We start from the raw sequence: 15,080 nt of genomic DNA on the forward strand, positions 1-15,080 counted from the left end.
TTCTTCTTTGGCCTCCAATTTTTATTGGTGAGATTTAACTATAGTGAATGCATGATTGTTGAGTTGCGATAGATATGAACAAAGCGAGTGACTTTTATTTATAATTAGAAGTAATACACATTAGCATACATGTATCTATTTCTTCTATTGTGGTGGTTGTTCACTGTAATTGGATTGGACAATTGGGGTTGGAAGTATAGTTTTTGAAGTTGTGGGGATAATTTAAGAATGATAAAACGAGTATGGATCTGAATTTTCTATTTTTTCTGGTGCTCGCATGACCGTCACGATTGTCGTTGGCTCCGCAATTCTTTATATTTGTTTGGTGCTTTTCTCAAAAAATAATTATTCCTTGTCTTATGAGTTTTGGTGCAATGTTAGTTTAAAATTGTTTTACATAAAAGGTGTATCAAAATTAAATTATTTTTGTTCTGTATAAAAAAATATTAACATTGTTGTTTTGAGAAATCTATCCATGCTTATATTATTATTTCACCATTGGCAATCATAGATATAGCATACATTTTTTTCTCGGGCCTATTTGACTATCATGGTTACCTTAGATCAAACTGATTTAGTATTTTCGATTTGCTTTTTCACGTGAAGTTGTCTTACCTCTTCCCTTAACTTACAAGTTTTACTATATTCACAAGAGTAAGTAGCTAATAAGTATATCTGTAACTAGGTACTATCAAGACCATTATTAGTCCTTTTCATTGCAATTGTTTTTACAGACGAATCATAACGTAGTGATGGGACACCAGAGTATATTACTGATTTCCATGATTCATAAGTATCTGCAGATCTATCTTCAGTCGCAGCCAAATCAAGTATAGGGTATATGATTTGGATCACTAATATGTATTTTCCATCTAAGAATTGTGATGAGTGGATATATTTGCTTATTGACTTATTATTAACTATTTGGCTTATTCTTGCTAGAGGGTTATCAAACTTAGATGTTGGTAGGGGTGCACATGGGCCGGGTGAAGTCGGGTTTGATGTGACCCAGACCCGACCCGAAATATATACCGGGTCTAATTATTAGACCCGAACCCGACCCTAGACCCGATGAAACCAATACACTTTCGGGCCACAATTATACCGGGTGAAAATCGGGTGAAAATCGGACCGTTAACATTACATTATGTTGATACCTTCTTGTAAGCTAGCATGTAAAAATATCCAAATTTTTAAGACTCCAACCATTATTTAACATGGTAAAATTCACTTAGAAAAATATAACAAGAACCAACCCTTCTTTAAAATTAAAGCATAACCACAATCAATACTAAAGCAAAACCACAATCAATACTAATATTGTCTAATAATACCAAATATTTAAATCAATACAAATAACACAATATTATGCATTAGTCTAAAGTCTTATGCATTCTAAAGATAAAACATTAACTTATAGTCTTATAATGACTAATAGCACAAAATATTAAGGTTTACAATACTTAAATTCCACAAAAGAATAGTCATGATCCATCACTAATAACACAAAATAATAATTGTGTATGATGACCGGGCCACCGGGCCGACTTCGGGTGACCCGAGCTATGGCTCGGACCCGACCCGAAATAATGACCGGGTCTATTTTTGAGGCCCTTACCCGGTCCTAAACCCGATGAAATCACACCAAATTAACCCCTAAAGTATTCGGGACTGGGTCAGGCCTTCGGGTCGGGCCGGGTCTGTGCACCCCTAGATGTTGGTATTTACTATTTACTTAGAAGATGTATGGTTTTCTGACATTAATCTGTTGAAAAATTGATAAATTGCACTTTTTTTTTTACCTTCACAAATAAGTTATACAAAAACCAAACCAACTCTTGGAGGCACTTCTGTGATTATTGTGTCAGAGTAGATCTGCCCCCTTTCTCCTGTCTTGAGAGAAAAGGAGCAGGACAAAGTATTAATTTCTCAACAGTTGTATTTTGTCTCTTTTCAAAGTGTTATATTAAAAAAAATATAGAGAAAATCATGTCCGGTGTATTCAGTTTTGATATTCATCAGTGACTTTTGAAGTTCATACTTCGAGAATAGTGAAGCATTAGATATTCCATTTATATAGTTGGTAGCTTTAAGGCAATTGTTAGTTGTCATTTTGGTTTTAAATTGATTTTCTTGACACAAGTTCTGAAATCTTGGCCGCAGTTGCCTTAATAGCAATAGCATATTTACTTGCATATTTCTTGGTGTCTCATGTTGCAGCAGACCATGATTTAGTAGTGTTTATGCAGAATCAATGACGATGAGCTCCACAGCAGCTTGTAATAATGACGTTTCAAGCTTCTTTGACAATTCAATGGCGGAGGAGTTACAAAATTTTGTTAGAAGAAGAGTTAGAGAGTTGGTTAAGTTTGGTGTTGTGGCATGGATTTGATGTAATGCAAAGACTTTGTGCCCTATTGTAAGGCTTGGCCTAGTAGATTATTGGTGTCTCGTGATAGACCTCAATTTGATTTTTTAATTTAAAAACAAAGAAATTATATAATTATAGTATAATTTGTATAATCTAAAGGAGGTATAATTAGTAATAAATAAAAATATTATCTTTCTTCTAATAATATAATCATATCCAATGTTACCATTAATTAATTTAAAATTCACGTTCTTTTCGTAAGTATAATATTATTTAAGATTAAAAAAAATTATTGATTAATGCTATAATAAAGGATATCAAAATAAAATATTTTCTAACACATTAGGAAACAAAATATTAACATAACCTAATATAACTATCTAAAACTAACCAATTACAAGATTTAAATTCCTTAAATTAATTTTAAAATGTTGTTCTATTCTCAAAATTCAAAAAAAAATTACTTTATTATATTAATTTCCGTAATTAGAGTATATTCATTTAACCATAATGTTTTTAAAATTAGAGAATATATTATTAATTAACGATATCATAATTTGATTCTTTAGACTAAGAACAAATAATTAACTATAATTGTAGTATAACTAGTATAATTTATGTGTAGTATAACTAGCATTAAATTAGAACAGTTTTTTGGATATTAAACTAATCAAATCCTAATATTAGAATTCAGTTATTTAAATAATATATATGGTATTGAATTCTATACCTTAGATATTTATACATTAGTAATCTTTTTGTAACTACAACCAATAAAAATATCCTGACCAGACTGGATGTACAAAAATCACACAAATTCAGACCATCTTCTTGACTACGATAAAAAATTAACAATTGTAATATGTTTATAGAAAAAAATAAATAAAAAAAGAAGCTAAGAATATATTTGTGTACTTACGCAAAAATATTACTAGTTATAAAAATATAAAGATAAGAAATCCAAGATATTATAAATAGTTATAATATTATATTATTTTACAAAATAATATAGTATATCATAAAATACTTTCATTTAAGTAAAAAGGTTTCTGGAAGGAAAAAAAATATTAATAGTATATTAATACTTACAAAAAAAATTGTTACACCAACTATTAATCTAAGTAGTAGAAAAAAATTAATTTCGTTAATTTATTATTTTTTTTGCTTAATGTTATTAGTTAGGTTACTTATGATACAATATTATAGTGTTAAATAAATTTAGATAATATTTTTAAATAGGAACAAATTTAAAATAAAATACTAACGAATTAATGCAACTATAATTCAGTATTAATATAGTAGTGACAACTTTAATTTGATTCGTTTATAGATTTGTAACTGAGTCAAGACAAACCGTTATTATAACTTGGTTCGTTAACAGTTTAATAAGTTAAGGTTATGATCTTTGGAATGGATTTTGAACTATAATTTGAACTCATTTATTAATGTGAACTTAATATGGTACTAAAAGAAAATAAAAATCTTTTTTATGACATAAAATAAAGTCAAAGTAAGAAAAGAATAAATTTAAAAATAATATGAGGTAACTAAAAAAATAAAAATTAAATATAACATGATATATAACAATTTGTATTAAAAATTTAATATTAAATATAATAAAAATAAAAGAATAAAAAAATACCCATAAATATGATTAAATCTAACAAAAAAAAATGAAAGAATAAATTCGAAACAAAAAATAACGTTCTTCAAAATAACAAAAAATATGAGTGTTATCTAGGGTATATGTATTCTATCGAATTTTGTTTGGTTTTACTTTTATTTTATTTTATTCTATACTTTTTGTGAGTTAAAAAATAATGTTCCTAATATATGAATAATGTTAAAACACATTAAACTAATTTTGCAAAGGAAAAAATTTCAATTGCTATAAAAGACGGGTGTATAAATAAACACTAACGCACCTATTAATTCAATTTTTAAAAATATGTATAATAATAAATGAGATGTTAACTATTGTGATGATTATTTCATATTTTGATCAAGAGGTTTTGGAATTGAGTCTTAGAAACAAAAAATTGTACCTTTTCATAAGTTATATAATTAAGGTTATGTTAGGAAAAAAATTAATTTTAGAATAGTAAAAATATTTGCGATAAATCATAGACTAATTTAATATATAGACAATAGTTGTATACTAAATGTTAAAATTTTTCAATAAACATTTGAAATGTGTTTGAAAACTGATGCACTTTCAAACGGAATTTATAAATGATGTTATTTTCGTCCCAAATCTGTGGGCAAAAATTTTAGCTACTTCAAAAGGTTAGCTATAGTAAAAGCATTTAAGACTAATTATAGACAAATTTGGGATACAATTAACATTTTTCAAAATACGTCCCAGATCTGTCTGAAGTTATTGCGCATATTTAGATGGAATACGGACGAATTATAGTTTTTTTCAAAATGTGTTGCTAATCTGTATGAAAATTTTGGCGCCAACCAAAAAAAATTTGGTGCCAAAATTTAGACAAATTTAGGACAGAACATATTATTTCAATACCTCCACTAAAAGTTGTTCGACATTTGTCTTAAATTTGTCCAAAATTAAAAAGTCATTCAGACGGAATGAATTTCGTCTGAAATTTGACAAATTATTGTAACTCTTTTATATTTGTTTAGGTGACATTAATTTCTCTTTGCCAAAGATAGTGGTATTTTGAGAGATTTTATTTTTTTAAATTACATAATAGTTAAGGAAGTGTAGATAAATACTTTTGGAACTGGACCGTCTTCATAAATGTATTTTCGATGTATCTTCTAATTTTGTATAAAAAATCATCCGTTCTCTCTCAAAGTATTTTTGACTTAGAGTTAATGTATAATCGTAGGCTCCAATGATTTTATTATGCAAAAATTTGCAAAGCTGCTAACTTTTTTATAGAGATATTTTTGGTAAAAATTTTTTAATTACTTTCATAAAATAATTGTATAATATTTATATTAATAGAACAAAACTATTCATTAATAATACAATACTTTGATTTTATAATTTAAAAACATTATTTATAAAATTATAGTATAATTTGTATAATTTAAAAAAAGTATAATAGTAATAAATGAGAATATTTAGTTTCTCCTAATAATATAATCATATACTCCAAAAACAATGCTAAGAAAAACTTTTTATTTTTTAATCATTTACTAAGAAAATAACAAGAAGTGAATGTCCATACGGTTTTGAATTGAATGATAAACAATTTGAAAAAATAAAATTGATGTGAAATAGGCTTTTATGTTGCGAAATGGACGCGCATAAGTCCATTTGTATTTATATTAATAAAAAATTCGTTTGATTTGTGTTATTCTGAAGTTATAGAGAATCTGGTTTTTAAAGGAAAGAGAATTTGACCCAAAAAAAAAAAGAAAATATAATATATGAATAAGAAAAAAAATAAAAAACCAAAATAGCAAATATAAAAACTACTGACCATCATCACAGAATCTTTAAATTTAAAAGTTTCCAAGTTTGAATTATTTTAAAATCAAAGACCAACAACGATTTATTCCAAATTTGGATTAACGTAATTATAAAGTACAACATCTTTATAAAAAAAATACTAGATTGAATTTAAATTTAAATTTGAATATCAAGTGAAAAAATAAAATATTTTAGTTATTTGTTATGATATCGTTACAAAAAATTAGATTTAATTTGAATATTAGTTAAAAAATTATAATATCTTTTTGATTTATTAGGATATCTCTATAAAAAAAATAAATTTTTTGTTATCTTTGTTCGTTATCTCTATAAATAACAGTGTTTATCATGAAGTTTTAAACTTAACATTTTTTTTTCAATCACTGCAGATCAAAGGAGCAGAGAATATGAGTAAGGTAATCACGCTTGTTTTTGTTAAATGATCGGATTATTAGTCTTTTGTAAATTCTGTTTAGTAGTTTTTTTTAGTCTAATAAAAATACTGAAATTTATTTGGCTTGAGTATACACATTGGAGGAAGAATCAAACATGGACTTTTCCGCTTTGGATGAGAAGGTAATCTATTTTTTGGGCTACAATATCCAAATATGCATTACTTTCTTAGCATACTCTATTTAACATGTCTTTAATTATCTTTTGTGATGTTTATAGTTGCTGTGTTGTTACCTTAGTGTACAAGTAACGCGTCTTATTTTATGACATCTTGTAGCTTGGAAAGGGTGTTGCCGAGGCACTATCAACGATGATTCACGAAGTTGTTGTGCAAGGGATAACAGCAGTTCTCCCAGAAATTGTGAAAACGATTGGTTCCTCACCAAAAAGTGGAAGTGACGGTGTAAAACTTTCGAATACTACTCCAGTTGTTACAGCGCCGTCGGACACTTCGAAACGTGTGAAACGTGTAAAGCTTTCGAATACTGCTCTAGTTGTGCTCCGCTGTCGGACCCTTTGAAAAAAATACTTAATGCCAATCCCTCAATGTGTTTGGGTGACGAACCAGTCACAAAGAAGAGTACTTGGAGGTGGAAGGGAAAAAAGCGTGGATTACTGGTCACCGCAATTAAGGTTTTATCTTTTTTATTTTTAAATAAAAACTATTAAATACCACCTAGATTGCATTTGATCAAAATAGTACACACTAGATGGTGTTATAGTTCACAAAGTACAACATGATATCTAGCTTCATTGTTGAGTATTTTAGGCTCCTGAGTACCAGTTTCTTTTTTTTGTCATCAAATTGTGCCTGTTAATGACATTGGAAGGTTGATTAGAACCTTGTTAATATTAGGGAGCTAAATTTCATTTGCTTATATAAGAATTTGATTTGTTGATGTCGTGAAAAGTTGATCATTTGAGATGACATTATTGATAAATAAGTAACAATGCCTAAAATAATTATCATATTTCTTGGTGTTGCAGAAAGAATTGCAATTTGTGAAGAAGCTTCCTCTAGGGTGTACATGACTTTACTACAACAACTATGGTCCAAATATGGACGGGGATGACATATCAAGTACTTAACTTTTCGGATAACGTTAGTAGATGAAAAAAAATATCTGGCTGATTTTGTGTGTACACTTTGAGTAAATAAACATAGTCTAATTTTTTAAAATAGAAGGAAGATTAAACAAACGGCATGTAAAAAATTAGACAATATTTATTTACTCAAAGTGTACACACAAAATCAGTCAGATATTTTTTTTCATCTACTAATGTTATCCGAAAAGTTAAGTACTCACACGTGTGGTATGTCATTCCCGTCCATATTTGGACCGTAGTTGTTGTAGTAAAGCCATGGACGAGGAAGCTTCTCCGCAAATTGCAATTCTTTCTGCAACTCTAAAAAATATGATAATTACTTTAGGCACTGTTACTTATTTATTAATAATGTCATCTCAAATGATCAGTTTTTTACGACATCAACAAATCAAATTCTAATATAAGCAAATGAAATTTAGCTCCCTAATATTAACAAGGGTTCTAATCAACCTTCCAATGTCACTAACAAGCACAATTTGATGACAAAAAAAATTGGTACTCAGGAGCCTAAAATACTCAACAATAAAGCTAGACATCATGTTGTACTTTGTGAACTATAACACCATCTAGTATGTACTATTTTGATCAAATGCAATCTAGGTGGTATTTAATAGTTGTTATTTAAAAATAAAAAGATAAAACCGTAACTGCGGTGACCGGTAATCCACGTTTTTTTTCCTTGTACCTCCAAGTACTCTTCTTTGTGACTAGTTCGTCACCCAAACACATTGAGGGATTGACATCAAGTATTTCTTTCAAAGGGTTCGACAGCGGAGTAACAACTGGAGCATTCGAAAGCTTTACACGTTTCGAAGTGTCCGACGGCGGTGTAAGCTTTACACCGTCACTCCCACCTTTTGGTGAGGAACCAACCGTTTTCACAATTTCTGGGAGAACTAACAGCTTCGTGAATCATCGTCGACAGTGCCTCGGCAACACCCTTTCCAAGCTACAAGATGCCATAAAATAAGACGCGTTACTTGTATACTAAGGTAACAACACAGCAACTATAAACATCACAAAAGATAATTAAAGACATGTTAAATAGAGTATGCCAAGAAAGTAATGCATATTCGTGTATTGTAGCCCAAAACATAGATTACCTTCTCATCCAAGGCAAAAAAAAGTCCATGTTCAAACCAACTAAATTTCAGTATTTTTATTAGACTAAAAAAATTACTAAACAAAATTTACAAAAGACTAATCATCCGATCATTTAACAAAAATAAGTGTAATTACTTTATTCATATTCTCTGCTCCTCTGATTTGCAGTGATTGAAAAAAAAAGTGTTAAATTTAAAATTTCATGATAAACACTATTATTTATAGATACCAAATAAAGATAACAAAAAATCTATTTTTTTATAAAGATATCCTAATAAATCAAAAAGATATTGTAATTTTTTAACTAATATTTAAATTAAATCTAATTTTTTGTAACGATATCATAATAAATAACTAAGATATTTTATTCTTTCATTTGATATTCAAATTTAAATTTAAATTCAATCTAGTATTTTTTTTTTTTATAAAGATGTTGTACTTTATAATTACGTTAATCCAAACTTGGAATAAATCGTTGTTGGTCTTTGATTTTAAAATAATTCAAATTTGGAAACTTTTAGATTTAAAGATTCTGTCATGATGGTCAATACTAAAAAAACATTGTTCTTTGACGGCCACGTGTTGTCACCACCGATGATGCTAAATTAGAGGAAACACTGTTTTTTGCCTCGTGTACTGAACTCCATAACTATAAGTCTATAACTATTATATATATTAAAAATATATTAAATATTAAATAGAAGATACAAGAACATAGATTGCTTCTGTAACAAATTAAAGCTTTTAATAAGCTTGCCATCATCAACATAGGAGAACAAGCAAAAAGGTAGAGAGAAACGATAGTCTCATGAAATTATATATATTCGTAAAAAAAAACTATGAAATTGGATGTTTTTAATCATTATATTATGGATTTTAATCTTCTTATGCGAGTCTTAAAACGTACTTCTAAAGAAATTTAAAAAGCAAAAGGAAAAAGAAATTAGTATATGACATTTTTTTATACAAATGCTGTGTTTTATTGTTATATAAAGACATCTTTATTTAAGTAGTTGTATTATATTAACTATATTATTGTTTTATGATGATTATGATGGGTTTTTTCTTTTTTGGTGGAGGGGGAGGAGTCAAGATCCCAAACAACAAAGGAGAAAAATCAAGGGAAACCTAGACAGAGTTCCTTGTCCTAACAACACTAATACAATCAGAAATAAGAGAATACCCTGTGGCAGAAGAGGGATATCATAAATATGAATCCCTAACGGCAGAACCTGGCCCTGCTTTGCCATATAATCTGCTACTAAATTCGCTTCTCAAAGGTTGTGTCAGATAATTTGCCAGATAAATATGATGGTTTGATAACTTGATTAAAACTGATTTATCATTGACTTTTTGGATGCAATGTAATAAGGACAATGAAACTTGGATTGGTCACCTTTCATTCCTAAATTAAATAGGATAATGCTGCAAATCCGAATTCGCTGTCAGAGTAGTGTAGATTGATGGTGAGAAATGAAATGAATGAGTCAATGAGTCAATGACACAACAAATAAAATTGTTTCCTTAGTGGTCAAGGCACGTAAGCAAAAAAAGTATTAATATATTATTACATTGCCACCTACTACTTGCTTAAAATACTGGAAAGGTAATGTCACATGGAGGTTTCTTACTTTAAGATAGTCATTTAATTAACAAATAAATTGCAAATGTTTCCATGTTATCCTAATCTATTCCAAAATAGTTAAAGTATGAAATGAGCACATCATAATCGAACAATTTTACTACTATAATCCCCTTTGGGCAAAGCTCTCAAGATGCAATCCTTATTAGGTACCAATACGAGGTTCCATTAATGAAAGAATATGCATAACAAGCAAAACTTAATGAATAAAATTGGCTAATTCTATTATCATACATGATTACTCTCACATTGACAATTGACAAAATTCCCAATCAAACCTATAATAGAGCAACAAGCATAACTGGTCTTGCGTCAAGGCACAAAAAAATGGTCTTTATCCTCATTCATTTTCTGCTATAAAGTTTGGTTCTTCACCTTGGCAAAGGTACTCATCGCACAACGATGCTGATCCCCAATCCTTTCTCAGCCGCAGGATATCTTCGGTGAAAGTGGAACCAGGGGCTCCGATGAACACTGTAGACATCGCACATATCGTTTTGTCTAACATAGCTTCAACCTTCAGTGTGGAAACATTCAAAACTCATATCAACAAAACAATTTTCAAGGAAGAGTTATCACCGCATATAAAAGCTTCTCACTGATATATTTTCAATTGCATAATAATCCAACCAAACAAAAATGTTTTTAGTGAAAAACGAGTATATAGCAATACACTGCCAAGTGCCATCGCAGATGTCTTTCTTTTTTCGTGATTGTCATACATAAACTTATGGCTCCTTCGGGTACCCTTAAACTTCTATTCCCAATCCAACTCAATTCTAAGTTGAAAAGTAAAAACTTGCAGGAGCACCTAAAAGTTCTCGATCTTTCATTTCCTAATTTTCAAAACCAAAGAAAAGGAATATATTGTTATCTCACCTGTGAGTCCCCCTCAATGCCACTCCTATATAACAAAGCATCCCATTTCTCTGCTGAGTCACGAGCAGGGCGTTTTACAAGCAGAACAGGCTTGCCATCCAGCACAACCATTGACTGAAGCAGACCAGTCTCGCTTTCTGCAGCATCGGTAGAAAGATAAATGACAGGTGCATCGGCCGTTTCAACCACCCTCAAGATGCAATCTGCAGCTTGAGGAATTGGGTAAAAGCAACTTGGTTTCTTAAGATTACTGTAAACATGCGAAGTAATCAATCATTAGTAGTAACTTTTTTTAAGGAAAAAAAATTCAGCAATCGAAAAAAGCATGCAGATGCAGGCAGAGTTTACCACTATCATACTCAAACTTCATATAGACCAATATCATAAAACTCCAACGATGAGAACAATAATGACTCAAGCTTTATTCCACTGATATCATAATGGCTCACCAGAATTTTAAGAAGCCATGTCTTCGAAAATGCAAGGCGATGAACTTCTTTCCCAGGAAGGTCTGAACAAATCGCTGAGCAGTGAGCACAATGAGGCGGCTAGGTTCAATCAGAGTCTTGCACTTGTGAGCAATAGGGCCACCTGGTTGCATTACCCACTGATTCTCCAAATCAGCAAAGAAAACATCCCCAATAGCCATAACATCATCATCATGACCGAACTTATCCAGAACATCCTTAATCGTCTTTGGTGTTGGCTTCCGAGTATCTTCCTGCCAAACAGGCTCAGGCTTGCTCATTGACAAACCCAAAGACCCCAACTTCTTCAAATGATCATCGTCAAGATAACAAGGCTGTGGCAGAGAGAAATAACACAGGAAACTATTAATGTGCAAATGATCCTTCTTAGCATTTGCAAATTCCTCAAAGGAAATCACAACTTTTTTTCCCAAACACTTGTTAATCTGATCAATGTCAATTACCCTGTCATACTGATAATCAATTTTGGAACTTGGAATCACCAGAGTCCTACTAAGAATTGCAGCAAAGAACATATGTTTTTCCAAACAAATCAAATGGTTTGACATTTGGCCAGAAACGCATACAGCAAGCAAGAATTTACCATCTTTAGGGTTCCAATCAATGGTTTTTCTCTGTGAGAAGTTCTGATCCACTGTTCTACACCTATTGTAACTAACTCCACCGAACAAATTAGGATTTCTAAAATCGAAATCAGGCTCATTTGTGTTACCTGTTCGATGCGGATTCAGCAGAACCTGCTGAATCTCTCGGTTAAGAGAGATCTGTTTGAACAGCGCCGATTTCAGATCCTCCAATTGATTTGGATCGGAATATGACGCATTGTGCTGAAAAGTTCGATTCCAAGCGGTTAAGAGCCCTAGTTGCTGCTCCCGCAAGAGGTTAATGGCGCGCAATTCAGATTCCTTCATTTGACCGGAGAGATAATCGGAGGAGAAGCTGGCGATAGGGCCATGGCGAATTTCGGTGATAGAGAAGAAGAGAACGACGGCGATGACGACGAGGATCAAGAAAATGTACCTCTTCCGGAGCTGGAATCGCCGAGAGCTCGAGCTGATATCTTCGACGTGGAAAGCGGCGGCGCCGGCGGTGGTGGAGGTGGAGGGAAGAGTGGGAGGCTTTCTAACGTTTTGGTCGATGAGGTTGTGGCGGTCGTCTTCGTCGTCGGAAGACGAATCCATGTGGTTTAGTTTGTTAGCCACAGCGGCAGTGTGATGAAGAAGCGAGTGAAGGAGTCAGTGAGTGAGTAGCAGTAGCAGAAATGGTAGAGCCAAAGAGGTTGCAGTTGCAGAAGATCCAGCCATGTGAGTGAGCCAGAGAGCGAGTGAGTGAATCGTTGGTGAGTCACTGAGTCGATTTGTCGGTGAAAGTGACTCGGTTTAGTGAGTAAGTGGCGGTTAGCGAGAAGAGGAGGGACACGGATTAGGTGCGCAACCTATGTTTTGTCACCGAAGCGCCCAAAACAATTTTGACGCACCACTGCACCAGTGCGCTCAAAAAGAATTGTATATTTGTATGTAATATACTTTATTTTTTGGGTATTCGGTTATTTATAACAATATCTATAATCTATAATATCTATATCTATAATTCTATAATAATATATAATGCCAAAACATGGAGGTTTGGTGTCCAATTTTCTATTTCCTATTTTAACCCTACTAACATAATTAAAAAATATTATACAGTTACTTATTTCACTAACAGTTACCACTTAACTTCTATTCAATTCTTTACTCCCACAATCTCTCTTTTTTTATTTTTTTTTTATTTTATTCTGATTCTCCTTTATCTTATAAACTCTTCTCTGTACCGCACAATTATTTAAAGAAGTTTTTTTTGACATCTTAAACTAGATAAAGATGATGTCAAAAGATTTATTTTCGTGGCCATATATGAAATGAAAAAAAAAATTAGAAGCCAACAAGTGTTTAACCAGTGGTGATAAATAGTTTTTTTTGTATAGATCTTATTATATTCGGAGGTATTCATTTAAATTATGTTTTGTTTAATTTTATATTGGTCTTTGTTTGTATAGTGTTGTTTTAAGTATATCTGTGAGTACTGTACTCTGATGGTTTGTTCAGTAGTTTAGCCTCATTCTAATTATTTTATTAGAATTTTTTTTATAATCATAAAAAATATATCTTTTTTATTTTTTTTATAATTTCATCTATTTTACTGGTTCTTTTTTTACCTCCTAATACACGTTGTTATATTTTTCTTGTTGCCATTATTTTTTTACCTTCAACGCTATCGATTTCATCACATTCATCGTTACAAATTTTATTTAGTTTTATTGCAGTTACTACGTTCACGTATAACTTCTACCTATATTTTTTTCCTCTTTAATTTACTTATCTAATTAATATTTTCATGGTTCTTTTACTTTTTTTAATTTGTTCCCAATATTTTACGTACAAAAGATAATGTTCTATCTTTTTCTTTTACCAAGGAAGAACTAATTTTTTTCATATTATATGTATTTTTTTTTAAATATGTCTGTACTTATCAATGACGAATTGAAAAGTCTAATATTTTGTTAAATTCATTTTTTTTCTTTTTAAATTTACTTCATATGTGATAATATTATTTTTTTATTTTTAAATTATTAGTTATACAGAGTATTATATTTAAAATTTGAGTACATGAATATATTTATTTTTAAATTAAACTAAAATAAATGAATTATATTACAAAAATATAATTTATTTTGACTTCTATAATATCATTTGTTTGGTATATGGCACTGGTTATTTGATTAACATATAAAAGATATAACATATAAATAGTGATAATTAATTACGGTGGGTGAAGAGAAGGTGGAAAGAGAAAAAAAAAACGAGAAAGAACAAAGTAATATAATAACAGTCATTAGACAATGATAGGTATGTGTATAGAGAATAATAATAATAAGAGAAAGAATAATGTTTGATATAGTAAGGGGATATAATAAAAATTATAAATTAATAATTTAGAAAAATAATGAAATTAAAAAAATTTTAAAAATTAAATATAAAATTAAATGCTTTATGTCTTACTTTTTTTAGCGAAACTTCAACAACTCATAAAAATTAACGGAATAGATGGTTATAAATCAAAGTGATAGACAAGATTAAAATTTGTGATAATAATACTTGATGATAATTAATTACGGACGGTCGGGTGAAAAGAAGATGGAAGGAAAAAGAAAAAACGAGAAAGGAGAACAAGATAATATATAATAATAATAATAACGGCGATGAGACAATGACATACAGGTATGTGTATAGAAAATAATAACAAGAGAAAGAATAGTGTTTGATATAGTAAGAGATATAATAAAAATATAAATTAATAATTTTAAAAAATAATAAAACTAAAGATAATTAAAAAAATTAAATATAAAATTATAAAATAAAATATTTTTAACCATTGAAATTATGCATGAAGATAGAGAGTGTTTTGAATATAAATTTTTATCTCGTCTTCAAATTAAATACGAATTAAAAATAAATAATTAAACTTAATAACGTTTATAAATAGTTAATTTGTAAATAATATTTTTAAATTTTATTTTGATTTTATTACACATCATTTTTAATTGAATAATCT

The 15,080-nt window shown here is 29.9% G+C and overlaps 1 protein-coding gene across 1 annotated transcript; it reads right to left on the reverse strand.

Annotated features, from left to right (window-relative positions):
* Positions 1-10,203: 10,203 nt before the first annotated feature.
* LOC112771203 (O-fucosyltransferase 36) lies at positions 10,204-13,059 on the reverse strand. Its single transcript, XM_025815854.3, has 3 exons — positions 11,448-13,059; positions 10,999-11,248; positions 10,204-10,636 (listed from the first exon to the last, which is right to left on the reverse strand). The coding sequence occupies exons 1-3, from the start codon at positions 12,665-12,667 to the stop codon at positions 10,460-10,462; spliced, it is 1,647 nt and encodes a 548-aa protein (XP_025671639.1). The 5' UTR covers positions 12,668-13,059; the 3' UTR covers positions 10,204-10,459.
* Positions 13,060-15,080: the final 2,021 nt, after the last annotated feature.

Source organism: Arachis hypogaea, chromosome 18 (genome assembly GCF_003086295.3).
Source record: "Arachis hypogaea cultivar Tifrunner chromosome 18, arahy.Tifrunner.gnm2.J5K5, whole genome shotgun sequence".
In the NCBI taxonomy this organism is placed as follows: domain Eukaryota; kingdom Viridiplantae; phylum Streptophyta; class Magnoliopsida; order Fabales; family Fabaceae; genus Arachis; species Arachis hypogaea.

What these genes read in the sequence shown, in the direction of transcription:
- LOC112771203 (XM_025815854.3), bottom strand. Translation starts at nt 12,667, where the DNA reads ATGGATTCGTCTTCCGACGACGAAGACGACCGCCACAACCTCATCGAC. An exon ending in CATGGCTTCTTAAAATTCTG is followed by an intron (nt 11,249 to 11,447) that starts GTGAGCCATTAT and finishes GCATGTTTACAG; the next exon opens with TAATCTTAAGAAACCAAGTT. An exon ending in GCATTGAGGGGGACTCACAG is followed by an intron (nt 10,637 to 10,998) that starts GTGAGATAACAA and finishes TCCACACTGAAG; the next exon opens with GTTGAAGCTATGTTAGACAA.